Raw genomic sequence first — 27,348 nt, 5'->3', positions numbered from 1 at the left:
ACAAATGGTAAAAGCAGGTATCATGTCATATGTGCTCAGAGTGTGTGCACACACATGTGTGTGCATGTTATGTGTGTTTCTGCACGTGTGTATGTGTGTGTCTGTGTGCAGCACATGTGTACGTTTAAAAGCATTCATAATGGTATCAGTGTATAAAGTTAGATGAGTTTTCCATGCGATCATTGGTCTGACTCAATTTTTTTACTAAAAAGCAAGTCTGACACTGTAGCACGATCAGGGACCACCGCACGCACTCACCCCTGCACATCTGAGGGTCCTTGTCCGATTGTGAACTTTGTTATGAATGAACGTGGTGGTTCCATCTTGAGTTACACCATCAACTTTAACAGTCATAGGAAAGTTTATCTGAATAGACGTTTCTACAAAAGAAAGAAATTCAGTGTGAGGAACCATATCAGGCATGTCACACCTGCAAAGGTGCTTGTGACGACCCAGGAGCGTCCTCCAACCACCTCAGCCTCACTCGGCATCTTTGAAAACCCCACACTTGCCAGCAAAGTAAAGCCTTTCCATTAGGTTCTGCTTGCAACCCCCTTACCCAGGGGGCCATGTCAAAACATCCATTTCAGATCCATCAGTTTCATGTCAACAAAAGGATATATATTTCATGGCTAATGTAATTTTATTTTTTAATTTGCCACATAAATATTTAACTTTTATACCAATATAAACATAGATTTACTTTTTCTGAATACATAATTTATTATTTTTTTGGTTATACGCTCATTGTTAAAAAAATCAGAGAACAAAAAAATATAAAGATGGCATTAAACAATTATAATCCCACCACCTAAGATAACCATAATTAAAGTGTATGTGTCCAACCCCAGACACACAAATACACAGTGATATCAAATTTATTTATCTTTTTAAAATGTTATAACAGGGGGTTATTTTTCTGTAATATGCATTGCTTTCCACTTAATTTACTGTGGTCATAGGGGGGTTATCTTTTCAAATTCTTTCTCAACCAAAGTATCTCATATTAATCACAGGACACAGAAAATAAAGTCGATGACCATGTTGTCAGTCCCCCCAGGGATGGTAGATAAACAGTGCCATCCTAAATGGACGGAGCTAATTCATTATAAGCTGTGGATGCTTTGGGCCAGGGTTTTTCAGCCTCGGCACCATTGATACTTTGAGGCCAGATAAGTCTTCGTTGTGGGGTCTGTGCGATGCATTGTAGGATGTTTAGCAGCATCCCTGGCCTCCATCCACTAGATATCAATAGCATCTCCTCCTCTCCAGGTGTGACAATCAAAATGTCACAATGTCTCCAGATACTGCCAAGTGTCCCTGCAGGACAGATCTACTGCTTTGGGGCATCAGGACTTAATTCTCTCTCAGAAGCACACTGAAAAGGCTGAGGCAGCTGCACCTATACCCTGCAGCCACTCAGCTAAGCTGACCAGCTCTCCCTGAGCTAAGCTGACCAGCAATTCCTAAGGATTGACCAGCACTCCCTGTGGGCTGCATCATAACATACTCTGGAGGACATTTAAGGGGCTTCCAATTTGTTGTTATTATAAAGAATAAAGACCATCCTTGTAATACATCTTTGAACACTTGTTCAAAGATTTTAAAGCTCTTTCAACCTTTAAAATATGGTACTTTGTACAAAGAAAAATCAGACCAAGATATCAGGCTTCATACCTTTTGATTGATCCAACTCAACAACACATGTCAGCCATAGCTGCTGATTATATGTAGACAGTGGATTTGAACGTATTTGAATTGGCTTTAGCTGAGGGGAAAAAAGAAAAAGTTAAATAAGCCATGTGACCTCTTCATTGAGTCTACCAAATACCTCACTTTAATATACAAAATTTACATTTAGCAAAATGGGTGCTGGAACAGAAACAATGTGCAGGGTTCCCTTTGACAGTGCAAGTAAAATTCTGCCTCCCAGGAAAAGAAAGGACTTTCTCCTGCAATTTCCTTCTGTCTCTCCTGAAAACCTCTCAGCAGGTGGTTTCTGGCCTGTAGCCTTGGGACAATACCCCTACTTAAATACCAAGACAAAGCCATCCGGGAGAAAAAATTAAAAAGTCCATTTGATGAGCCATATAATGAGATCATAAGGACACCAAAGAAATATATTCACAAGAACCACTGATTTAGTATCAATGTGCCAGACATGTCACTGATGGACGTCTGCTATTTTCAGCTTTAGGAAAGTCTTAACAAAAATAGAGGGGACCATGTTGTCAGTGACACTTCCGCAGTGTCAGCTGAAAAACACCATACTGGCGTCGAACGGATATGGAGAGACCCACCCGCTGCTCCGGAGAAAAGCATTATTTAATGCATGGTCTTTGAACGTAATGTGTGGTTTTTGTGTTTTAGTACTTGTGGCAGGCCTCAGTAACACTCCCTGCAGTGTGCACAAAGGCCATCAAAGCAGGAAGCCATGGTCGGTCAGTCTAGAATCTTTCAGGGGGGAAGATGATCTTTTGGAAGCAAGTCAGTTCTGTGGGATGGCTGCTATGTTCAGTGTCAAAAAAAGACTGCCATCTTGAGAGGCAGATTTTAAAAGACCAAACTATGGTCAGGAAGCCCCCTGGCTGCACTTTTTCAAATCAGATCCTCAGTCTGAGCATTAAAGAAAATAAAGAAATGTAAAGAAAGTGGGTGAAATGGGGGGTCCTTTCAAGCTTGCAGTAGCAAAAAGGAGAATTAGAAGGTAAGTTTTATGACATTTTTCTCCTTTTGCCTTTTTAAAAATTGTAAGGGTGGAAACGTAGCAGGGAGCTGGGAGAACAGAGACTAGGGGATATTTGGGGTCAGGTAATCAGATTTAAACCACACAGGCTAGGTGCCATGAAAATACAAGACAACGGCGCTCAGTGTACACATAGAGATTAGGTCTGACACGCCGAAAAATAAAAGGCTTTTCCTTGTTTGGGCTCTCACGAGTTAGTATTTATTAAACAATACAATATCCTCCCATTGGAAGGACCTTTGTTTTTCTCTAAAGATGGTGAAGAATCAAGGCACATTAAAAAAGAAGGATTTTTTCTATTTAAACTGAGTTCGTGCAGGAACACCAATCATTAGGAAGGACGGAGAGAAAGGCCCTGGGAGACCATGTCCTAACTTGGGCAAACAGAAAGCGAGCGTCGTCAGAACTTATCATTTAACAAGACTTGCAGATGTGAGGAATCAGGCTGAGTCAACAACCTCTGGAAACGAGCTGCTGCTCCCTAAGTGGTCACCATCCTTTCTCAGCACTTCAGTATTTATTATTTATTACAGCGAGAAAGGTCACATTAGTACACAAGAGCCCAGAGGCCAGCAGCTGGCAGGGGAGTAAGAGATACGTGTTGCCTGAGAAGCAAGCAAGGCGAGGTGTTCTACCTTAAGGACCCTCTAAAGAAGGGCCATCTCTTAGTGACCCGGAAGTTTAAAAGCCCCACCCGCTGCAACTTGGACCCAGTCTTACCTTTTTGCTATTATTTAGTGAAAAATTAGCTGCCGAAGTCTGGATCACTTTGGGCCCTAAAGCGTAACAGAGAAGGAACAAAGCTTATATATATATATATATATATATATATATATATATATATATATATATATCTATCTAAAATTGATAATTAGTTTATCGATTTTTTTCAAATGCCAAGAATGACTCATACATTATATGGAGGTGGTTTCATTTTCCTGGTCAGTCTTTAGAGGATTAACATCTATGTAAAACACAGAAACATACAAACACAGACACACAACATCCACTCTGCTACACTTCGTGACTTCCCAGTGCAAATGCACACGACACGACCACCACATCAGGCTGTTTCCATGGTTTTCTGCACATGCTGTCAGTGACGGCTCCCTTGTGGTGCCCATCCAAGAAAACATTCACGATGCAGACAGTGTCTATTTCATAAAGTATAAAGATGTCTGCTAAAAAATTTAGACACAGGGCCGGCCGAGTGGCGCGATGGTTAAGAACTCGCTTGGGATGCCAGAGGGCCCCGGTTCGGATCCCACATATGAGGGCCAGTAACACTGCCCTCCACAGCTAAGATGCTGAACAACAGCTCAACCTGGAGCTGGGCTGCCATGAGTCGCCGGCGACGGCGTGGGCTGCAGTCCCTGTGGCAGTGGATTGCCATGGGCTACCGTGTGTGGCCAGCAGCCAGCGTGAGCGGCCAGCAGCCGCAGTGAGCGGCCGTCCAGAAGCCGATGACTGATCTGCCTCGCCAGGGAAGAGCGCAATGATGGTGCCAACTTGGGCCAGTGAAGCAACATCCTCCACAACTAGATTGAAGAACAAAACGACAGCAACTTGTCTGTTCCCCTTTCCCCAATTCCCCAGCACTATTCCCATCCCCCCAATTCCCCAATAAAAATCTTAAAAAAAAAAAAAAAATTTAGACACATTTATCTATTCATCCAGTTAATGCAGTCATCCAAAAACATTTAAGTTGAACATATAAAAAAAGCGTAATATATAATCAAGGCTTTTCCTGAAGTGACAGATATAGACGCTTCATAAAATCGTACACTGTAATTTTTCAGAGCTTTGGCCTTAAAAGAAGTGATCAAAGGAGGCACTGTGGATCTGACTTCATTTAATCTACCAACAGATCACTCTCCACTGTGACGCCAGGTGTCAGGGCTGCCTTGGTGACCGTCCCCAGCCTGCCGCTGGTTCAGTGTCTCCAGAGAATGCTGACTAACAACACAGAACCAGGTTTTACAGGAACAGAAGGTTAAGGATGACTTTTCTGTGTTGGTTGTGGGGTTTCTGGAATTGGTTCTCTAACCTGCTCAGGTTTAAAGATGCTAATGACTATGTCCAGTCCTAGGCAACACTGACAGTCCACGAAAAGATGCAGAATATCTCCGCTAGATATTCCTACTCACCCACTTACAGGAAGCAAGGAGCTAAGTGACTCTGTTTAGGAGACTTCCGGACATTTATGGGAAACTCACCAATGTAATGAGGCTGGCTGGTCACTCCTAATGTAGCTGGACAAAGTGGGACTGAAAAGGGTGATCTCGGGAACTTGAACTCGCAGCTCAAGTGCCCAGTAAACTGCCTGAAATCTCCCTGTGTGCCCTGAAGGGGAACCTTATTTCCTGTAGCCGCAGGGCTGAGACTGCTGAAAACCAAGCCCAGAAGCGCGTCCGGCAACGGGCTGACTTACGGCACAAGGTGAACGCCCTGCCTCACAGGTGTCTCACTGTTAAAGGGAGGGCACTGATTGCGAAAGAATGGGGTCCTGTCTGGGCACATGCAGGAAGATCCTGATGGAACTGGGGACCCTGAGCCGCTAGATTCTGATGCGCCTTCCTTGCCAGTGGAACCCTTCCCATTCCCAGTGGAAGCGGCTTCCAGCTTTCCCACCTCCGAGGGATTAACCCAGCACGACCCAGGAAAATGGCCATGGCCCCCCGGGAGGCAGCTGCCTCAGGGACAATACTGGTTCTCCTCAGGACCAACCCAGTTTGCTTCCAGAACTATAACTAGACTCAAGTGCCAGCAGGCCCCCAGAGGCGAGGTAGAAAGGGTGACCCATGAGGAGGAGTACTACACCCCAAAAGAACTACTCAGGTTTTCTGATGTATACAGAGAGAAATGGGAGAACACGTGGGAACTGAGGCAACAGTGGAAGGGATGTAAAGTGGGACTAGGCCGGACTTATGCTATGGGCTCCCTGAGCAGAGGCTCTGCGCTGAACGCTGCAGCCCGGGGGCGAGGAAGGGCTCTCACAGTTTGGTTGGTTGGTTGGCGAAAACGTGGACCAAACGGTGGTCCCTGGTGAGTGAATCAGAGATGCCACACCTGTCTGGTTTAGTGTAGAGGAAGAGATTCAGAGGCTTAGGGAGACTGGAGTGCTAGGGTGGCTTGTCATTGAAGACCTACTGGGAGATTCCAGAGACATACTTTTCACCACTAGTGCAATAAACGTGTGAGGGGAACCCCCGGGATCCTTAATGAGCTGTATGACCGCCCTTCCTCGGAGGCCAGGTCTCACTCACAGTGGAACTGTGGTCACCGGGGTGGCAGGGCCCAGTGTGGCACTCAGCTACCAAAGGCGAGGTGGGCATGGCTACTGTAATGGACAGGGGAGGCAAAGCGCCCATCAGAATAGTCTGACTCGCACAGACCTATAGCGTTGCTAGTTGGTCATGGTTTTCCTACAAGTGAAATTTATAGGAAGCCAACTAAATTCTCACTTCATCTATATAAGCAGAAAAGTCCTAGATCAAGTGAACAGAAGTGTAACCTGAATCACAAAAACAGAGAGTCACAGCCCATCAACAGTTTCCAGATTTGAGCCAGCTTACAGGCCCCAAACTCCTTGAATGAAGAGAAGGCTGGACCCCTTAAGAAGGCACCCCAGTAAACTGCTGAAAATGTGTACTGTTAATCATTCTCCCAAAGGAACCTACAGCCTGTCACCAGGATAAGGGTGCACTGGGGGAAAAGGAAATCATTAGACATCCTGGGGACTACTGAACACAGGCCCAGAACTGACACTAATTTCAGGAGCCCCAATAGGGCCCTGAGGTCCAGCAGACTGAGGTGGGACTACGGAGGTCAGGTGATCAACTGAGGTTTAGCTCAGGTGTGTCTGGGCCTAGTAGGTCCCCAGGCCCAGCCAATGGTTAATGGCCCAGTTCCAGGAGGCGCACTTGGGAGACATACTCAGCAGCTGGCAGGACCCCCACACCAGTTCCCTCACGTGTGGAGTGAGGGCTATCATGGTGAGAAAGGCCAAGTGGAAGCCACCAGTACAGCCTCACCTCTGAAAACAGTACACCAAAACCAGTATCGCGTTCCTGGAGGGACTGCAGACGGCGGCGCTACCACCAGGGACTTGCAAGCTTCCCACCACATCTCACCCAGCTCGCGGAGCCGGCCCGAGAAGTAGGCAGTGGGCTATCCTAAGCTTAGCCAGGTGGTGATTCCACTCGCGGCTGCTGTGCCAGACGGGGTTTCATTGTTGAGCAAATCCACACGTCTTCTGGTACCTGATGTGCAGCTACTGATCTGGCCAATGTTCTCTTTCTGTCCCTGAGAGGAAGGCGCACCAGAAGCGGTTTGCTCCCAGCTGGCAAGGCCAGCAATACACCGTCCCTGTCCTCCGCAGGGGAGATCAGCTCTGCAGCCCAATGTCCTCAGTTAGTTCACAAGGTCCTGACCACTTCCCCTCGCAGGCTGTCACATCGGTCCATTATGACATTGATGGCATCATAATGACTGTACCGAGTAAGAAGGAGTGACTACTCTAAACTTATTGGTGAGACATTAGCGTATCAGAAGGTGGAAAATAAATCTGACTGAAATTCAGAGGATTTCTACCTCAGTGAAATTTCTGGGGTCCAGTGGTGTGCGCTGTGTAGAGCTAGGATTCTGAGGTGAAGGAGACGTTGCTGCATCAGGCCCCTCACACAACCACAACAGGCACGACGCCGAACGGGCCTCTGGATTTGGGGGCAACATTTCTCATCTGGGCGTGTTACTCAGCCCATTCACCTTGTGACCCAACAGCTGCTATATCTGAGTGGGTTGCAGAATGCGTGAAGGCCCTGCAGCTGCCATGGCCGCCGTGCCAGCCACTCCACTGCTGGGGCCGCGTGATGTGCAGACCCATGTGCCCGAAGTGGCAGTGACAGATCGGGACGCTGTGTAGAGCCTCTGCAGGCCCCATGGGTGAATCTCAGAGCAGGCCTTCAGGACTTGGGGGCACAGCCCTGCCACCCCCTGCAGGTCACTGCTCTCCGTGTGAGGAACAGCTCTTGGCCTGCTCCTGGGCCGCAGGAGAGACCGAACACTTAACCATGGGCCACCACGTGACCATGCAGCCTGAGCTGCCCGCGATGAAGTGGGTGTCACCTGACGCATTGAGCATGCAGGTGGGCGGGCACAGCAGCACTCACTCCATCACCAGAGGAAATATGATCTGTCCTGAGCAGGCCCCGGAGGCTCAGGGGGTCACAGGGAGAAGTGGCCCAAACGCCTATGGTCCCCACTCTGGCTACACTATCTTCTCTCCCAGCCTGCACCTATGGCACCACGGGGAGCTCTCTAAGACCAGGTGACCGAGGAAGAGAAGACCCGGGCCTGGTTTATAGGTGGTTCTGCATGATATGCAGGCACCACCTGAGGGGGCAGCTGCAGCACGACGGCCCCTCCTGGGGCACCCCTGAAGGATAGTGGTGACGGGACATCCTCCAGGAGCAGAACTTGGGGCAGTGTGCCTGGCTGATTGCCCTGCGTGGGTTACATACCAATTCTTGAGCTGTGGCCGGTGGTTTGCCTAGATGGTAAGGGACTTGGAAGGAACGTGTTGGGAAAAGGGCGACAAGGAAAGAGGTATGTGGATAGGCCTTTCTGAATGGGCAAAAAATGTGAAAATATTTGTGACCCATGTGAATGCTCACCAAAAGGTGACCTCAGCACAGGAGGATTTTAACAATCAAGTGGACAGGATGACTCCTTCTCTGGATCCCAGTCAGCCCCTTCCCCTAGCCACTGCCTGGTGGGCTCATGAGCAAAGTGCCCATGGAGGCAGGGACGGAGGTTATGCAAGGGCTCAGCAGCCTGGACCTCACTCACCAAGGCTGGCCTGGCTGCAGCCATCACTGAGCGCCCAGTGTGCCAGCAGCAGAGACCAGCACTGAGTCCCTGACACAGCACTGCTTCCCGGGGGTGATCAGGCAGCTACCTGCTGAGCAGATTAGTGTGGACTGATGCCCACCATGGAAGGGGCAGCATTTCGTTCCTACTGAAAGGGACACTTACTGTGGGTATGGAATTGCCTTCCCAGCATGTAATGCTTTCGGCAAAACTTACACCTGAGGACTTACAGAATGCCTTATCCACAGTCATGGTATGCCACACAGCGTTGCTTCTGACCAAGAAGCTCTCTTCACAGCAAAAGCCATGCGGCAGGGGGCCCGTGCTATGGAATTCACGGATCTTACCATGGGCAGCTCCTGTGACTTAGGTCTCAGGGCCCTACTGGCTCTGTTTCATCCTGTTGGCCTGTTTCTCTGGAGAATCCTGACTAATACCCGTCCTCTATGGCAGGCAGGAGAGGGATGTGGCAATCCTAACATGGTTTTTCTTATCTCAGCCTTGCTGAGTGGAGAAGGTTGGGTGTCATCATGCGTGTATGAGACAGACAGTGGCTGAAGGAAACAGAGCTGGCTGAGGTCCCGTAAGGCTAGAGACCACGAGAGTATTAATGCTCCCCCTACGAATCTTAAGGGACAGTTGTGAAAATCAAGTAAGATAATGGATATGTCTTGTGCTGTGATTTATGTAACTGTTATTCCTTAGTGACTTCATGGGAAGGAAAACGAGGTTGGCTACAGCTGCCACTGTCACCACCATCCTCATCAGCAGCAGACAAACAGCACCTAAGTCACCACCCTCTCTCCAGCTTCCTCAGTCCACTCACCAGCCCAAGCTTTAAGAAACCAGCCTTTGTAGGCATACACCATAACAATTTCAGCTCCGAAAACACCTCTGAAATCATCCCATCCAACCCCCTTTTCTCAAAGATGGGAAACTAAGGACCAGAGAAGCCGGTGGCTTTCACAAGGTTCCCAGAAACCCAGGTCTCTTCCCCTCAAACTGCATGCTGGGGGCCTGCAGGGCGCCTGGGGCCCTGAAGACAAGGCCAAAGCCACCTGCGGGCTCCCTCCTGCCAGAGCAGCCCCATCCCCCTGTGGCCACCGCAGGCCCCTCCCCAGCATCTCCCGCCCGCCCCACCACTCGCTGTATGTAATGTTTACATGGCCCGTCTCCCACATCAGCCGGCGTGTTTGGATTCCCCAGCACCCGGCTGGGTCCTGGCACACACAGACTTTCCAGAAATGTTTGACTGTCCAACAAAAGGTTGAACAGTCAAGGCGGCCCAGTGCTGCCATACTGCACATAGGCCCTGGCTGCTGTAGGGGGCAGGGCCAGGGTTACCCCTCTACCCAGCAGGTGCACAGTGGGGCCCTTGGCAGGTAAGGACAGGTGGGCCAGGCTGAAAAGCACTGCACTGCAGGGTAACTATAAATGATAAAATAATCAAACCCTGCACCTTACCTTTGATCCCGATGAAGACGGTCAGGCCAAAACAGACAAAGAAGACGACGAACACGAGGACGAAGTGGCGCTTGGAGAGTGTGTACAGCCGCATGGGCGCCAGCCTGTGGAGCAGAAGCCAGTGGGTGAGGGGCAGGCAGGGAGATGGCTCAGTCCACACGAGGCTACTCCCAAACTAGCAGCGCACGGGCCGCATGCACGGGGACTGCCCCGCCCCACTTGCAAGCCGTCACCTCAGAAGCAGACCTATGCTGAAGCCAGGTGACCCGCCTGACAAAAACAGTCTCAATGACCTCAATGACCGCTGCAGGGTCAGGGTGACATTCCGGCATGTTCGGGATCAAGTGCTGTATAGAGAGGGCCCCTGCCACCCTAGTCTGCACAGGGCCAGCCAAACCCACCCCTTGTCGCAGGAAAATGTACTCTCATGCCCACTGAGGGCACATTTTACCATGCCACCTAAGTGGTAGCCAGACCCCCTCTACACATATCCCCACCTCCAGCTCCCAGAGCACAGCCCAAGTGGTGCAGCTCCCTGTCATTCATAAACACTCAGCCTTAACTGTTAGCTGTCACCACTGCGTCCAGCCTTGGAACCCTAGGTGCTGCCAGCACCACATTTTCTATCTGGTCTTCCGACTAGTCCACAGTTTCATGACTCCTGTCCAGGGTCCCTCAGTCTGAGACACCCTCATTCACATCACCCCACTGTGGTCAAGCTCTGCCTGACCTTCACTGTGGGGTCTGGTTTTGATGCAACTAAGCAAGTTGCTCGGTTTTCTGTGATCTAACACCAATATGGAAACCCATCTCTGAACACTCACCCTCTCGGGTACCCTCCTACTCATCCCTACTTTGTCCTTTGGCCAGAAGGAAATGGTGGTAGAGTGTCATTTCTCTTTTAGAACTCTCTCTGCCAGAGGCTGGCAAACAAAAGAAAAACCTGTAAAGCACCAGACGATACGTGTTTGAGGCCACATGGTCTCCATCCTGAGTCCTCAGTGCAGCCCAGACACCATGTAAATGCATGTGTGTCGCCATGTTCCAATTCAACCCTCGTACAGGAGGTGGTGGGTCAGGTGTGGCCCGCAGGTGGCTGGCCCTTCCCCTATAACCTAAAGAGAAGACCCATAAACCCAAAGAGATGAGAGCAAACGGGGTTTTGTTTTGCTTTGCTTTCTACATTCTTTTTATTCCTCTAGCATTTCCTGGTCTTGGGAGCTGAGACAGCAGGAAGGAATTTCTCATGGAGAGGCGACAATACACCCCCGGGAGGGGGAGAGACAGGCTTCTGACTGGAAAGAGCGAATGGGTATTTGCTTTCGTGGCCTGAAACTTACGTGGCTCTGTGTACACACACACCCTCTCCCTTACACAGCCAAAGAGTCCAGTTCCTCAACAGGAAGTCAGCTGGACTGTATCTCAGGGCAAAGGTGGGGCCACGAGCCACTATCGCTCTGACGTGGCTCTGCTGACACGCCTGCTGTGTCCAGCAGGACCCCAATGACCGATCAGTGGCCCAGTGAGAGACAAAGGAATGAGTGCCTCCCTCTTCTCCTTTGGGACTCGGGTCCAAAGGCTGAACTACCAATGGCCCTGCTGTGCATGAGAAGACAGCTAGTGGATTAGGGAACTTGGAGTTTGGACCCAAAAGATGATAACAGGCCTGAAAGCCTTAAGATATTAGAGACGGAAATCATCTCAGGGAGGAAGTCCAAGCCTTCAATTTTCACATGAGGAAACTGAGGCCTAGAGACTTGCCCAAGATGTCACCACTTTGCCTTTGGCAGTAACTGCCGCTCCCCGGGAAAAAGCCTCTGGCAGCAGGACAGAGCTGAGGGGACCCAGCTCCACGAATACCCTTCTGGAAAAGCCTGTGGAACGTGGGGCTGGCTGAGAACAAGGTCTCCATTGTCACTTGTCTGTTACCCAGGTGTCCAGGCTGCTGGTAGTTCCGTAGCACAGCGTGTTTAATGCACGTCTAGCGCTCAGCAGAAGGGAAGATTTCCACGCAGCTGCACGGGCTTTTTCACTCAGGAAAGGCCTTACACAAAGTTCAACGGACGAGCAGCAAACAGGCTGCACTCAGTAGAACGCACCAATGCTGATCTCAGTTTTGATGAATGTGCCATGGGGTAGAAGACGCCAACACAAGGGAAGCTGGCTGAAGGGTGCGCAGACACCTTCTGTCCTGCCTTGGCCACTGTTCTGTAAACCTCCAGTTGTTTAAAACAAAGTCATGCATGGCAGCCCATTCTGCCACTCTCAGGGCAAACTGCCCCCCCGCCCGCCCCCGGGGCCCAGGCTCCCAGCAGAAGCACAAAGAAAAACAGAATAAGAATAATACTTCAAAGTTTGATTTTTAAAACACATGCATGATTTATTTTAAAAGCACAGTTATTTAGCAGGTGAGAAAGAAGGCTGAAAAGACTTAGAAAAGGGAATGACAGCTCAAGATCAAATTTCGGCAGCATACAACCTAGCCAGGGTATTTTTCTACTTTGCTCCTTGAGGGCTCAATAAAAATCTATTGTTTCCATTCCCTTAAAACTTCTGCTTAAATCCAATTTATTACAAATCTTCCTGGTTCGACAATCAAAGGGCTCTGAGCAGAAAAAAGACACGGAGAAAGCAGAAAGGGCCTACTTGAGAAAATGTCATCAGGCACTGCCACCCCTGCTGACCAGGCTGGGACAGGTGGGCCACAAGCCCATGTCTGCTCCATCTTCAGTTTCCTGACAAGCAGCAAACCTTTCTGGGCGTCCTTACTCTGCGAGGCCTGGGGTCCAGAGAACCTTCCAGCCACAGGGTGTCGTGGGCCAGTGACAGCACCACAGCACAGTGATGCCTGTCCACGGCCCTTTCTGCTCTCGACTTTGCGTCTAAAAACTCTGAAGCAGTTCACCAAAAAGCTAGAGACTTCTGACACCTCAGAACATCTCCCTATTCCAGACAAATCACAGGTTTACACTGTGGTGCAAAATGACAAAACTCGGAGGCGCCAACATGAAGAGGGGAGCAGCAGCGACGAGTCAAGGCCACGTAGTGCGAGACCAGCTCGGGAGGACGTCCCTCTCTCTCTCCCTCCCGTCCTGTCCCCCCCACCCCCATCTCACCTGCCACACACTTCCTGCCCTGAACCAGTGACTTCTCTGCCTACTTCCCACTTCACCTCCCTGACGAAATACTGATGTGTTTCTAAGAATCAAGCTTAATCTACACCAACAACCAACGGCCCAGGCATGTCTTGGGGAGCAGATAAACTCCATACCAGGCCACCAACAAGAAGATTATTTCATTAGGTGCTCGCAGGCAAGACTGTGATGCAGAAAACATACACAGTTTATACCGAGAGGCCTCTACCCACCTTCATCTCCTCCTCTGTGTCACCCACGCTCTTCTGGAAGTTCTCCAGCCCGAGATCCAGGACCCGACGCTGTGTGGGCTCCAATGCTGGCTCATCGCCAGCTTCCTCTTAACAGCCTTTCCCGCCTCCAGGAACCGCCTCTGACCTCCACCCCTGACCCCACTCTGAAATAGTGTCTCCAAAGATAATGTCACTTAGAAGTCCTATGTTACTTTAGTAGGTGTGATCAAAAGATATGGTGAATGTTTAAATTAAAAAAATGTATTACAGTAAATGACACATTGCCATTAATCCCCCCTCGCTTTGAACACACTTATCCCATCATTCTTGCCACTCTCTGAAGCAGTTCTGGAAGTCCTCTTTCCTGAGTGTCTTTAGCTCATCCTCCATCATGACAACGTTCCATGTCACACATCGCTTCTGGTATATGGCAATTTCTGTCAAATAAAAATGTTACAGTGTGACCTCACCCACCTTATTCCCCGGATCTGGCACCGTGCGACTTCTGGCACTTTCCCAAAGTCAAAATGACCATAAAAGGAAAAGGTTTTCAACAGATTCAGGACACTGAGGTATCCACGACAGCGCAATTAAAGACACTCACAAAAGAGGACTTCCAGAGCTGCTTCAGAACGTGGCAAGAACGATGGGATGAGTGTGTTCGAAGCGAGAGGGAGTATTTTGGGTGGACGGGTTTAATGGCAATGTGTCTTACTGTAATACATTTTTTATTTGAACATTTACCCTATCTTTTGATCACACCTCGTATGGCCAATAGGTTTAAAACTGAATCCATTAGGAAACAAAATGACAGAAACGAAACACCTCCCCCCAGTCCCCATTTCCTGCCTCTGCCCTGTCTCCATCCCCACATCCTGAAACCTCGGAGTCACCTGCTATGCCCTGTTCTCATTCGTGCTGCACACCCGCCAGGCGCGGGGACGCCCTGCTCTTCACATTCCCAGCACACTGGCCGCGCAGTCCAGGCCCTCACAACTCTCCCCACAAGGACCTCCCAGAGGCGTCTTCCTCGTAGGCATTACAGCACTTTTAACATGCTGGCCCCGCACAGAAAGCCTCTGTGACTCCCCACAGCCAACACAACCACGTTTAAACTCCTCCTTATGGTTTTCAAGGTCCCCCCAAATCATTCCTTAGTCATCACAACTGCCTTCTGAAGTAGGTACTATTAGCATCGCCACTTCACAGGTGAGAGAGTTCAGGCTTCAAAAGGTAGGCAGCTTGCCCCCAGTCACGAAGCTATTAAGTGGCAGGAGCAGCACTGGAACCCAAGCACCAGATCCAGGGTTCACGCTCTGCAGTGCCTCCGGGGCAGTCGGGCCAGACTCCAGACCGGCCCATCCATACACTGCTCTCCTGATCTGAAACGCTCTCTTCTCCTCCCAAACCACCCAAATCTGACTCAGCATGGCTTCTGTATGTCTCACCTCCTCGCAGAAGCGTTCCTCGCTTCTCCATCTCTCGTGGCCACCCACACTTTTAAACCAGTACACCACACGTGGTCTGCACTGCATAGCTGAGTGTCTTTTGACAAAGGATCAGTTTATCTGCGTAGACACCAGACACATGTGGGCATTCAGAAAACATCTACTCCACTCAGCTTTCATTAATTAGCTCACGTGATTCCCTCAAGTCGGTGGTGAGATGCCGGGGAACAGGGAAGGGGCTCAGCGTTCCACCCCCCTCTTCCCCCCAGCCAAGTCAAGCACAGCAGCTGATGAAATCTTCTATCTAGATAACCAGGGCAGGGAGACTTCCTACAAAACCCTGCCAGCTCCGCGTCGCTTTGCTTTTCTTCACGAGACCCATAGGTCAGCCTTGCTCTCCAGGCCCAAGTATCTTTTCACACGCAGGCACCTGATGATACACACACGCTACAGCTCTGGCCTAGTTGGAGGCCCCAGGCCCTTGGAAGACTTTTCAAATGCAATGGAGCAGCCTGCACCCTTAGGGCCAGCTTGGACTCTCTAGGTCCCTTCTAAATTGGTCTCCATTTCATGGGCGATTTAAAATACCACAGAAATATTTCCTAGAAAGACTAAAGACACCTTTACTGGAACACCAACCCCAGGAATCCACGTCTCCGTAAACCTTGCCTCCCCTCGTTATGCATATTCATAACCATTTCCCAAATCAGGTGAAGGCAGTGGGGCCATCAATTCCCACAAGAAAATAGCTGGGAAACCATTCTAGCTGGCTCTCCACAGCTAAATACCATCATTTTCTCCCTGGGACACGTTTGCATAATGCTGCTCTTTGCCTCTCTTCCCGTCCCCACTCTCACTGCCGGGGTGATGCTCACCACACCTGTTTCAGGCTTCAGAGACGAACATGTGAAAAGAACCCTATGTTCATACCTCAGCTCAGCTGAACGCCAGACTCACATGAAACACCGACTTGACATCTCCACCGGGACACCTCAAGTGTCACACGTCAAAAACCAGACTCCTGGGTTCCCACTGGACCTGCCCATGGTTTTCCCACCTCTGGAAGTGGCAACTCCAACCTTCCAGCTGTGCAGGCCTAAAACTACGGCGTCATCTTAACATGTCTTTTCCTCACTCCCCACACCTGATGCATCGGCAAAGCCTTCAAAACATGAGACTCAGCCCTTGTCACTTCTCCCGTTGAGCCTCTGCCATCTGTCACCGGTCTCCCTGCTTCCACCCTTACCACCCACACTCTGCTCTCTACCCAGCCGTTCCAGTGACAGCCAGGTGTCTCCATTTTCCATTCAAAACTCTGCAGTGACCTCCCTGTCACTCAGAGTGATAGCCAAACACTTCGCCACCCGCTGTCACTGACATGATTATGCATGCTGGTGTCTTTGGACACAATGCTCCCACTATCATGTCCCACTTTATTCTAAAGAAGGGAGGTGAAGGGATTTTTGGAGTTCAGGACAGAAGCACACCCTGCGGTCTGTCCAGGGCCCCTGTCTGCCCTCCTCCCACCTTGGTCCCCTGCCAGCGAGACCAGCCTTCCATAACAGAGGCTGAAAACGCCAGACCCTCACCTCCCAGCCTTTCTCCCCACTCGGGTGCAGAACCTGCGGGAAACCAGCCAGGCACTGCTAGGAAAGGTGTCCCCGCCTACCAGACGGATGAGAGGGAAACCTCTGTCTTCAGTGGACATGACTGCGTATGGAAGCACTGCCCGAGTAGCCGCAGCCACACCACCCAGGGTGGTGACAGGGTGGGCACCGCCACCAGGCCCAAGACCGAGAGCCAAAAGATGGAAACCACCCGAGTCACCAGGGACACGGGCACCGAATTAACCCTGGACGTGCCCAGCTCAACTTGCGGATACGCCTGCCGGCTCAGCCACTTTGCACAACACAGTCTATTAGAACTAAAAGCTTCCCATTGACACGCATGCCCCCCAAATAAACCAAAATTAAAAACGAAACTCAAGATACTAAGTCACACAGGCATGGAAACCTCCTAGTTCAAGGTACCTGGAAATGTCCTTTCAGAGTATGAGACAGTCACCAACTATCCCTGTCACTATGCACTGCCCTTCCTACTTCCACTGACAGTCAGTCACCCGGTCCTGCGCCTCCCTCCAGCCCCCATGCTCCGTCCCTCCCGGCCCAGCTGGGCCCAGCTGACGTCCTGCCTCCCAGCCACTGAGAAAGCACCTGTCTCCGCAGCTGCAGGGCAGGTCAGGACGCACACACCTGTTGGGGATTTCACTGTGGGCAACAGTTCTTCATACGCTTCCAGGCCTCCCCCACCGATGTGGAGCTCCCGCGGGCCCCGTGGGGACAGTGCTGAGCCTTACAAGTGGCAGGTGTTCAATGCTGTTGATTCCTCCCACTTCTGCGCGCTCTTCCTGGTTTTACTCCGGTTTCCTCCATGTTCTTTTTCCCTAATATGATAAACTATCGACCACTGAATTGCAAAATTTAACTTTTTTCTCCCAATGTTGTCTTTTCTTTGTTATTGATTGATTGATTTTTGTGGCTCTGCCTTTGCCCTCTACGTCCATGAACTGGCCGAAGTAGCTCCAGGCAGGTGCCCGTGGCACAGCTGTCCCCCAGGCCACACCACTCCAGTCACGTGCGCCTTCCTTCCTGCTCCGCCAGCTGGAAAGCCGGTGTCCCCATTAGGGCCTGAGTGCTCCAGAACCACTGGAGCCGACATTACCCTCCCCACTGAGCACCTCTCCCTCCCACGCAGGCCCCATAAGAGTTAATAAAACAGCACTGGAAAGAAAAGTGGGGAGGCGAGCTCTCAGTGCGCCTCACTGTGGGCCTGGGGCAGAATGACCACAAATGGAGAGAACCTGGGTGAGCAGAAAATGAAGAAACACCTCCAGTTGTCCTTCAGCCATGCGGCGGAGATGGGAGGAAGCCAGCACCCACAATCCCACCTTTTACAGAACCCAGGTGACAATTAGCACATGCAGGGGGCGGGATAAACAGCATCTGGGAGGCCAAGGGTTTTATAAATACTCCTTCTATCTATAAACACTCATATAGTCACAGTACAGCAGGCCATTAAGACTGAAAATAGTTCAGTGTTACAAATGTTGCTACCTGTTTAACTCATGCCCAGAGTTCCACTTGAGAATTAAAAATGAGCTTCTGGGCAGTGGAAAGGGACTTTCAATCTCTCAGTCCATTCTCATTTTAGTTATGATTTTATTTTTCTCATAATCTGTATAAAAATAACCTCTTCTGCCATGGTTCAACATGCCGGCCGGGTGCTTATCATCCTGGGTTCAAATCCCGGCTCCCTCTCTTCCTGGGCAGATGACTGTGGGCAGACTAAGGAACGCTCCAGCCTCAATGTCCTCATCTGTAAATCAGACAATACCCACGGGACTGCTGGGAGGCACAGATAAAGTCACGAAGTGCTCGGAACAGTGCAGCAAGCACAGAACTCAATCATGAACGTTATCAGTAGTAACAGTTACGCTTTTACCCCTTTCCTTACTTTTTCTTTTAAAAAAAAAATCTGTTTTCATACTACCATTATCCCTGAAGATCCTTGTAAAATCTCCCCTCCTCTCGTTCAGAGCCCAACCAACTGAACGAAAGGGCAGGAGGGGCTGGCATTCCCTAAGCAGCTACTTGGTACCAGGCCAGGCGCCTCCCTGTGAGGCAGGTACTATCAGCCCATTTTACATATGGAGAAAATGAAGGCTGCGGGGAGGGCAGCTCCTGCTGAGGTCCCAGTCAGCAGGACGTGGAGGTGGGATTTGAACCCACAAGGTCAGGGGCAGAAAGGCAGCCCATCACTCCCTCACACTCACTCCATTGGCCCCCTCACCAAAATCTTTCCTTTTTAAGCCTATCACTCGATGGGTTTTGAGAAGAAACTCTGAAGGGAAGGATAGAAGAAGAACGCTGAAATTTCAATCAACCAACTTGAGTATATTACAATAATTTAGCTATTCAGAAAAGCCATTATGCAAACAGTTGAGGCCCAACAGCCTCAAAACGTATTTTAATGAACAAACCATGGATTCATCTATATCCTTGCCAGGCTGCAAGCCCAGTGACTCACACCCAGGAGCATGCTGGTTAAGTCATCAATACCCTTCCCAGGACAAACAGAACAAGGAAGCAGTCCGCACATGGTCGGTATGCAGGGCCGAGGGGCAGCACCTTAGCCCAGCTCCAGGCGGTACCCTGTGGTTAAGAAACCGGGATCTGGAGGCCAACGGCCTGGGTTGGAAGGTCCCTCCACCACTGGCCAGCAGGTTGACCTGGGGCAAGTTCCTTTATCTCTTGGGACCTCCGGTTCCTGAATTGTCAAATTCGGGAACCTGAGGGACCCTACTGCCTAGAGTTGCTGTGACAAATAAATGCGTTGTTACATGAAAGCCCCCGACGTCATTGCTAGCTGTTACTGGAGGCAGCAGAGGATCTGTCAGGACTGTGGCCTCTGGAGCTGACTACCCAGGCTTCGGTCTCAGCTCTGCACCACTAGCTGCGGCCTTGAGAAGCTCACTTGACTTCTTTGCACCTCAGTTTCCTCATCTGTCAAAGGGATAAGAGAAACTTCTTCATGGGGAGGGTGGTGGTGAGAATTACATGAAATGATGTATACAAAGAACTGACAACAGTATCTGGTACACAGAAAACACTCTGCTATCACTTACTATTCTAGAGGTCATTTTGGTTCAGGAAAAACAAACAAACAACTATTCTAAGAGATGTAATCCTAAATAACTCCATGGTTGTGGAAATAGGATGGTGACCTAGGCCTAGTGTACCCTCAAGCACGGGGACACTCAGAAAGCATGGGACACAGGAACCATAGCCGGGTTCCACTGTGCTCAGCCACCCCTTCACCGCTGGCAGGAGGGGAGTCTAATTAATACACGTCTACACTTAAATGTCCAAGGATGAAAGAGACACATAAAAATATTCTCTTTAAAAACAGGTTGTAAATACCAAGCCAGACACATACCAAACGCCAACCTTAGTTAAGGTGGCGGAGAAATGCTACAGTAAGAGCAAAGCAACAACTGGACCTGAGAAAGCTCAACTCTGTACAGCCTGTAGCTGAAACAGGAAGTCCTGTTTGCAACTGTTTAGACTCGCCCTCGTCCTCCCTTCCCTGGCATTATCAGGACAGGAATGGAGTCTGCAGGAAACTTAAGTGTAAAGCTTTAAGAACTGGGAGCTCTTTATTTTGACTGGTTCGGAAGGCACTCTCTCTTCTTTAAAAGCAGCAGGCTGGGTGGCATGTGCGCAGGGAGGTCGGGGCCAGGCTCTGCAGTGCCACAGGCCCCACACTAGTCCCCCAGCCCGAAGCAGTGCCGTTGCTCCTCCAGGCCCTCTACTCTTTTCCATTCACCCCCCCCCCCCCCAATTCTTTCTCCAGCTTCTCTTCCTGTTCTTGTCACTTGTCACCTTTCTCAGCACGGGACTGTCTGTCACATCTGCCAACAAGAGCACTCTGACCCCACCAGGCACCTAAGTGAGGTACACACTTTGGATTTTCAGGCTTGTTTCCTCCTAGGCTTTTTATTCTCTGCCTGAGCCTTTTTCCGATTCCCAGGCCCGAGCCATTCCGAATGCTGGACAGTGGTGGCTGGCTGACCTCCAGATGACCACATCCCATCACCCAGACCCTTGCTCAACAGAGCCTGAGGCCCAGCTTCCAGGAGCAGCCACGCTGACGACTGCTCCACTGCAGGACAGACTCCCACTAAGTCCCTGTCACCTAACAGACAGCAGGGGACTCCAGCAGGAGGTGGGACCGCAGTCCTGGCGAACGCCCACACCACGTCCAAGTCTGCCTCTCTGCATCCTATGAAAAGGTTATTACCGCCCAGGGCTGCTGGGTGGCCTTCCTACAACATGCTGATGGCGGTCACTCCAGGAGGCGCCCTCCCTGCGGTAGGTAATCCGAGTGGTGCTAGTCACACATGCCACAAATGAGTGGCGCCCCCTAAAGTGGTGCAGAGGCAGTACAGCTAACCTGCCTCCACCTGGGGTGTCATCAAAGGCCTTTCAAACATCCGTGGAGGGCCGACACTGGAGACTGGCCTGGTGTCCTATGCTGCGCTCAAGTCCGAAACTTCTGAGGAAGCAGGAGAAACGTCTTCCCTCCCATCACGTGTGGTTGCATTTGGGCATCAGCTTGGATCTTACTTTTCTATGTCCACAGTCAGAGAAATCGGCAGAGGTCCAATCAAGCCTTTCCGGCCTCTAGCACCCACGTACGCAGAGAAACAGTCCTGTCCTCAGGCTGACCTGGGTTGTGGGGACCTGGCCTCCACATCTCCCGTCACAGACGCTGCTCCACGCAGCGGGCTTGGGCACTCCTCTCCTGCGTGACTTTCTGCAACTCGGGTGCCCATGTTCTCTTTCATTCACTCTCCTCCTCTTCCGGATGCCCCATGGGGGACACCCAGGTGGCTGCTGGAACAAAGCAGGCTGCAGGGACGGCGTCTTTGGGGCCCTGGACCGGTCTGTCCTCATTAAAACCCCTGGACTTCACGGAAGTACTGAGACCCCAAGTCACGCGACTGTAGAACTCCTACGACTCGGCATCCCGGGGATGGAAAGAGCGTGAGGCAGGCTCCCGACGTGCCGGCATCAGAGAGCCCCGGGAAAGCACCGCGCTGCACCGGGCTCGGGCGCTTCCATGGAGAGGGGATGAGGGGGCCACTGCCGGCAGGGGGGGGGGCCCCGGGAGGCACAGGCCGCTCCTCAGCCCCCCGCGCGGGCCGCCCGGGGAAGGAACGGGGTGGCCGGCTCTCCCCAGCGCCGGCAGACGCAGAGCTCCTCGGGGGCCCTCCCGGCACCCCGACCCCATCTGCACTCCTCACGACGGCCGGCGGGGGCCCCGCGCCGAGCTCCCCGCACCCCACCCCACGACGCCCGGCAGCTCCACGTGGGCAGGGGACCCCGCGGCAGGGCCCCTGGGGGCCGGACGTCGGAGCCCCGACCCCGGGCCCGGGCGCCCGGGCCCCCCGCGCCGCGCCACTCACCGCTCCATCGCGGCGCCCCGGGCCTCGCCTCCGGCCCGCGCCTGCGCCCTCCCGGCGTCGCACGACAGCCGCAGCCGCAGCCGGACGGACAGCGGCCGGGGGCAGCCGGCTCCGCGGACTCGTCAGAGCGCGACGCGCGGCCGCGGTCACGTGCGCGGAAGCGGCCCGCGCGGCGGTGGGTGGAGCCCGGGGCTGCGCGGCCGGACGGCCCGGGGGCGGGGGAGGCGCGCGGGCGGCGCGGGCTGCGGGGCGCGCGGGGGCGGGGTCCGCGCAGCCGCCTGCCGGCCCCGTGGGAGGCCGCGCGAGGGGCGTCCACCGACCCCGAGCCCGCCCTGAGCCAGGGCTCCCCAGGGGTTTGCAAGTGAACGAGTGAAGGCGTGCACGCACGACTTGGCTCCTACTCCCTGTCCTCAGCGGAGGGGACAACACAGCAACTCACTCTCCCTCCCGCTTCCAGGACATCTTAATGGGGCATAAGGAAGGGCAGAGGGGGTCCATGAGTGTCTGGAAGATATTATGGGTGTCTGAATTTTTCTGGGGAGACAATCTATAACTTTACATGTTCCCAGAGGTTTGTTGACCGCAAAGAGATGAAAAGCCAGGGCAAAACTCTGACGCCCCTGTGTGATGATAGGACTTTTTCTGGCACCTTCTGCAAACCTTTTGTAGGCTGCAGCGACCACAGGAGGCAGGGTTTCCATCCCCAGGACAAACGCTGTCACCCACGGAGGTTGCCTGCATGGATCCCACATCCCACACAGCTGAAAAGGTAACTGATGCTGCAAGTCCTGGTTCAGCTAAGGCGCAGTAGGAGTGAGTGTCAGGGACGATCACTGTGGCAGTTGTTACACCGGATGAGATTAGCTGACCCAAAGCACCTTCTTGATTTAGGACCTTGGCTCACAGTTCTACGTTGCTGTAATCAAGAACAGAGCAGAGCCACGGTTTGGACATTTCCAAAGATCTCTTTGGAGCATTGGTCGAAATGCCCCCTGTCCCCACAGTGCGGAAGGTTTAAAGTCAAACTGAATGAGAAAAATGAAAGACTCCAGCTCCCTTCCTAATGTACCTTTGTTTGGCGGGAAGATGCCAACGTGAAAAAGACATAGTGGCCTGCCCTCAGCAAACTTACAGGCAAAATAAGTTACCAAAACTAAGTGTGACAGGGCCGGCCGAGTGGCGCGTTGGTTAAGAGCTGGCTTGGGACGCCAGCTCTGAGCAGCAGGGCTCCGGTTCGGATCCCACATGAGGCCAGTGACACTGCGCCCTCTACAGCTAAGATGGTGAACAACAGCTCGCCCTGGAGCTGGGCAGCCTTGAGTCGCAGGGGACGATGGCGTAGGCTGCAGCCCCTGCTGCAGTGCGCTGCTATAAGCTACCGTGTGTGGCCGGCAGCCGGTGTGAGCTGCCAACAGGCACTGTGAGCGGCCGTCCAAAGGCCGGCAACCAATCTGCCTCACCCGGGAAGAGCGCAATGATCATACCAACATGGGCCAGTGAAGCAACGTCCTCCAGAACTAGACTGAAGAACAAAACGACAGCAACTTGTCTGTTCTCCTTCCCCCAATTCCCCAGCACTGTTCCCCTCCCTCAATTCCCCAATAAAATCTTTAAAACAAAACAAAACAAAACAAAACAAAAAACTAAGTGTCACAAGCACAGGTTGCTACCGTGGCACTGAGGAAGGGCGCCTAACTCACCTACAGCCAGGTGGAGAGGAGAAGGTAGGAGAGAGAAGGCATGACATTTGGGCTGATCCCCAGAGGGGAGGGGAGGGAAGGGGAGTTGGGTGGCAGGCAAAGCGGCAGCCTGAACAAGGCGAATAATTATGACAAGAAATTCCATTAGCAGTCTGAATCCTAAACCCCAACTCTTAAAGGAACCATAACAAAAACTTATTTCTCGAATCCTTTTCATAGACATTCAGAGGGAAAGGGCTTTTCATGGCGACAAGACCTGGAAACACAAACGCTGCTGCCCGCGGGGACAGGTGAGTAACAGCACACAGGTGAGGTGCGTACTCTGAACCAAACAGTGAGCATATCTCGGGCAGCGGCCACTCAGCACTTTGAAAGAGCTGGACTTTACATGTGACTTTTCATGTGACACCTTCTGGTTCTAAAATGTTGGAAACTAATTAAAAAAATATTTTAGACTCTTAGAGGACTAAACAAAACACATTTGCTGTATGCATGTGGTCAGAGGCAGTCAGTTTTTACCTCCCATCTGAAGCAGCTTTTATCTGGTGCAGAAATACTTGCTCCGAGGACTATGCCAGCTGCCTGGTCTCTCCTGTGACATCTCCACAGACCCCTGCTATTTTCATATGATCCCAGGTTTTAAAAGAGTTAACATCTTTGAGACCAAAACTGCCTCCGGGTAACTTCTCCCTGTTGGTCCTAACCCCTGAGCTGCTGTCCAGCATTACTTAGATCACACTTTTTCTCATTTATTTTTTCTTCCAACATTATCGGTGATGGAAAAGGAAACAGAAGGGTGTGTGACAGTGTATGATGAAGGGAGAGGGGCCTAACATACCCCGAGGCTCCGAGAACGCTTGTCTGATCTGTGAACCATGCCTCCCATGAGATTCCTCCAGGTCACTTCCAAGCTTCCTTCCTCTGAGAATGCCTCTGTTTGGCAAGCTTCCTCTTTACACTCAGAATGCAACACATTTCAGGTGAGGTCTGTATTGGCCTAAGAATGAGTTCATTTTGGCAGCTTCGGCCCATTCAGCCTCCACGGAGGCTCAGTGGAGACTCAGGGTCATCCTATCCAGCGAGAAAAACTAGCAATTACTGAGTGCTTGTAAAGCTCAAAGCCTGAACCAATGAATCCTCATAACAGCTTGATGAGTTATCAATGGTCATTATCCTCATTTTACAGATAAGAAACTGATGCCTAAAGAAGTGAAGTGATTTGCCAAAAACCCAGGATGACCTGACCCCAATGTGGAACCTCCAATGTTGGTGTCCCATGCATTCATGCACGTGACTGGGACTTGGTGACCAGCTGAGATCAGCTGCAAAGGGGGCACCAGTTACAGTCTCTTTAATCAGAGACACTCAACCCACATTTATTAACTCTGTTCTTATTTAAAAGCCTTCTAAAATCCAGTTATACTATGTCCACAGTATTTCCAAATAACCCCCTTTAAGTGGGAAATTCAATCCATGGGTAAGTGAGTGTGTATGTATTTGAAACCCTCTCTTATCTCAAAAAGAGTCAAAATGTCACAAATTAGATTGGTCTGATACCACCTATTCTTAGAAAAACCCCTACTCCTACCTAATGTTCATGTCATTTTCTAAAACCCAACAAACCACCCTTTTAAATAATTCCCTTCCAAAATAGGACCAGAATCAAGCCCACCAGTCTGGAGTTTGCCGACCCCATTCACTGCCCTCTCTCAAAGTTGACAGCAACAACTCAGAGGCCCATCGGCACCTTAGGAAATCAGTTGTCTGTTCCAAGAGACTTGAACTCACCTCCCAACTTAACAAGTGACATTTGCCTTGCATTTTGTAGGTACACCTTTATGATCTCCTCACCTATCTTGTGAATAATAATAATAATGATCGGTAATGACTAACACTGAGTATTCATGCTCCAGTTGGGCACTGAGTTACAGAGCAACGAAACAGAAACAGCTGATTCCAATTCTCCCTAACTCATTGTCTTAGTCAGCTGGGCTGCATTACAAAATACCATACAGAATAGAAATCTATTTTCTCAGTCCTAGAGGCTAGAAGTCCAGATCAAGGCTCTGTTCAATTTAATTTCTAGTGGGGGCTCTCTTCCTGGCTTGCAGGCAGCTGCCTTCCTGCTGTGTCCTCAGTGGCCTTTCCTCGGTGTGTGCATGAGGGAACAGAGAGAGAGCATGTGTCTTCTCATAAAGACACTAACCCGATCAGATCAGGGCCCACCCCTATGACCTCATTTAACCTTAATTACTTCCTTACTCCAAACACAGCCATAGTGGGGATTAGGACTTCAACACATGAATCTGAAGGTTTTTACCATCCTGCGTTCTTACCAGTAGTCCCTGAAAAAAATCACTTAACTTCTTTAGGCCTCCCTTGTGAATGCAGTGAACACAAAATGTGGCCCACAACACCCCTAAATGGAAGATTTCTTTAAAAGGAAAATTGCCCTATATGTAACCAGTGCACAGACTATAGAAGAATCCGGTAACAACAACTCTAATTACCTACTCTTTGTTCCAAGGCAAGAAAATCTCATTCTTGACCTTCCCTTAAGCATGACCATAGTTGATGAGAGTTGACGTTAGCGACATCTCCCGGGCTGTGGTTTGACAGCCCCTGGACTCCCATCTTCAGCTGACTCACCTTCTCTCCAACAAGCAGAGCATGAACTGCGCCTCTTCCATCAGTGGCTCCATTCCCTCGCTGTGCTGCCTCCCCCCACAAGCCCCTCCCGTCATCTGAAGAGTGCCTTTCGCCTTTCTGCCCACTTGTAGCATCAAATGTGGGAGCTGACTTTTCATTGTCTTCTTTAGTCCTAAGAACTGATCATTAGAAGCAAGGGTCTAATTCTTATGGGTTCAAATGCCTTGTCTTGTTTATCAAGCTTAGTGACACCAGTAGCACGGACAGTCTTCTGCTCAGCAGTTACTGACACTATAAATTGGTTGTTTTGGCTGTCTTATCATTGCATTTGTTCCCATTACTTATTGCTGCTTAACATACTACCTTAACATGTAGTAGCTGTGTTAGTTATTTATTGCTACATAACAAATTGCTGCAGAGCTTTGTGGCTTGAAAACACTTATTATCTCGCAGTTTCTGTGGGTTGGAAATCTGGGCACAGCCTAACTGGGTCCCTTGGTTCAGGCTCTTTCAAAGGCTGCAATCAGGTGTCAGCTGGGGCTGAAGCTTTCTCAAGGCTTGACCGGGGAAGCATCAGCCACCAAGGTCACACACGGGGTTGTTGGTGGGATCTGGTGCCTCCCGGGCTGTTGGCCAGAGGCCGCTCACAGCTCCTTGCCATGTGGGCTCTCCATAGGGCAGCTTACGACATGGTAGCTTTGCTTCATCTGAGAGAGCAAGTGAGAAGAACCAGTGAGAGTGAGAGCACAACGGAAATCACCTCATCTCACAGGCGACATCCCATCACTTTTGCTCTGTTCCTTTTTTAGAAACAAATCATAGGTCCATCCAACAGTGAAGGGGTGGGGATAATGCAAGGGTGTGAATACCAGGAGGTGGGGGGGGTCACTGGGGACTATTTTAGGTGGCACCTACTCTGGTGGCTTGAAACAACAGTGTATGATCTCTCATGGTTCGGTGTGTTGACTGAGCTCAGCTGGGTGGTTCTTGCTGGTGGTCTCCCTTGTGAATGTAGTGAGATGACATTCGGGGCTGCAGTCACCTGAAGACTGGGCATCCAAAATGGCTTCCTCAGT

The 27,348-nt window shown here is 50.8% G+C and overlaps 1 protein-coding gene and 1 long non-coding RNA gene across 2 annotated transcripts in view; one reads left to right on the top strand and one right to left on the bottom strand.

Annotated features, from left to right (window-relative positions):
* Positions 1–27,348, bottom strand: part of TMEM181 (transmembrane protein 181) — a 63,475-nt gene that overhangs the window by 25,038 nt on the left and 11,089 nt on the right. The window contains exons 2-5 of the mRNA XM_019630762.1: positions 10,082–10,185; positions 3,467–3,522; positions 1,678–1,768; positions 259–380 (exon numbers count right to left, since the gene is read on the bottom strand). Of these exons, the coding sequence (XP_019486307.1) occupies positions 259–380; positions 1,678–1,768; positions 3,467–3,522; positions 10,082–10,185 (373 nt within the window). The remainder of the gene's footprint in view (positions 1–258; positions 381–1,677; positions 1,769–3,466; positions 3,523–10,081; positions 10,186–27,348) is intronic.
* LOC109375386 (uncharacterized) lies at positions 22,257–25,079 on the top strand. The gene is made up of 3 exons (XR_002122563.1): positions 22,257–22,692; positions 23,843–23,913; positions 24,810–25,079. It is a non-coding gene; the product is annotated as an uncharacterized LOC109375386 (long non-coding RNA).

The sequence above is a fragment of the Hipposideros armiger genome, unplaced genomic scaffold (genome assembly GCF_001890085.2).
Source record: "Hipposideros armiger isolate ML-2016 unplaced genomic scaffold, ASM189008v1 scaffold_940, whole genome shotgun sequence".
NCBI classification, from domain to species: domain Eukaryota; kingdom Metazoa; phylum Chordata; class Mammalia; order Chiroptera; family Hipposideridae; genus Hipposideros; species Hipposideros armiger.
This window is presented reverse-complemented; position numbering and strand designations above follow the sequence as displayed.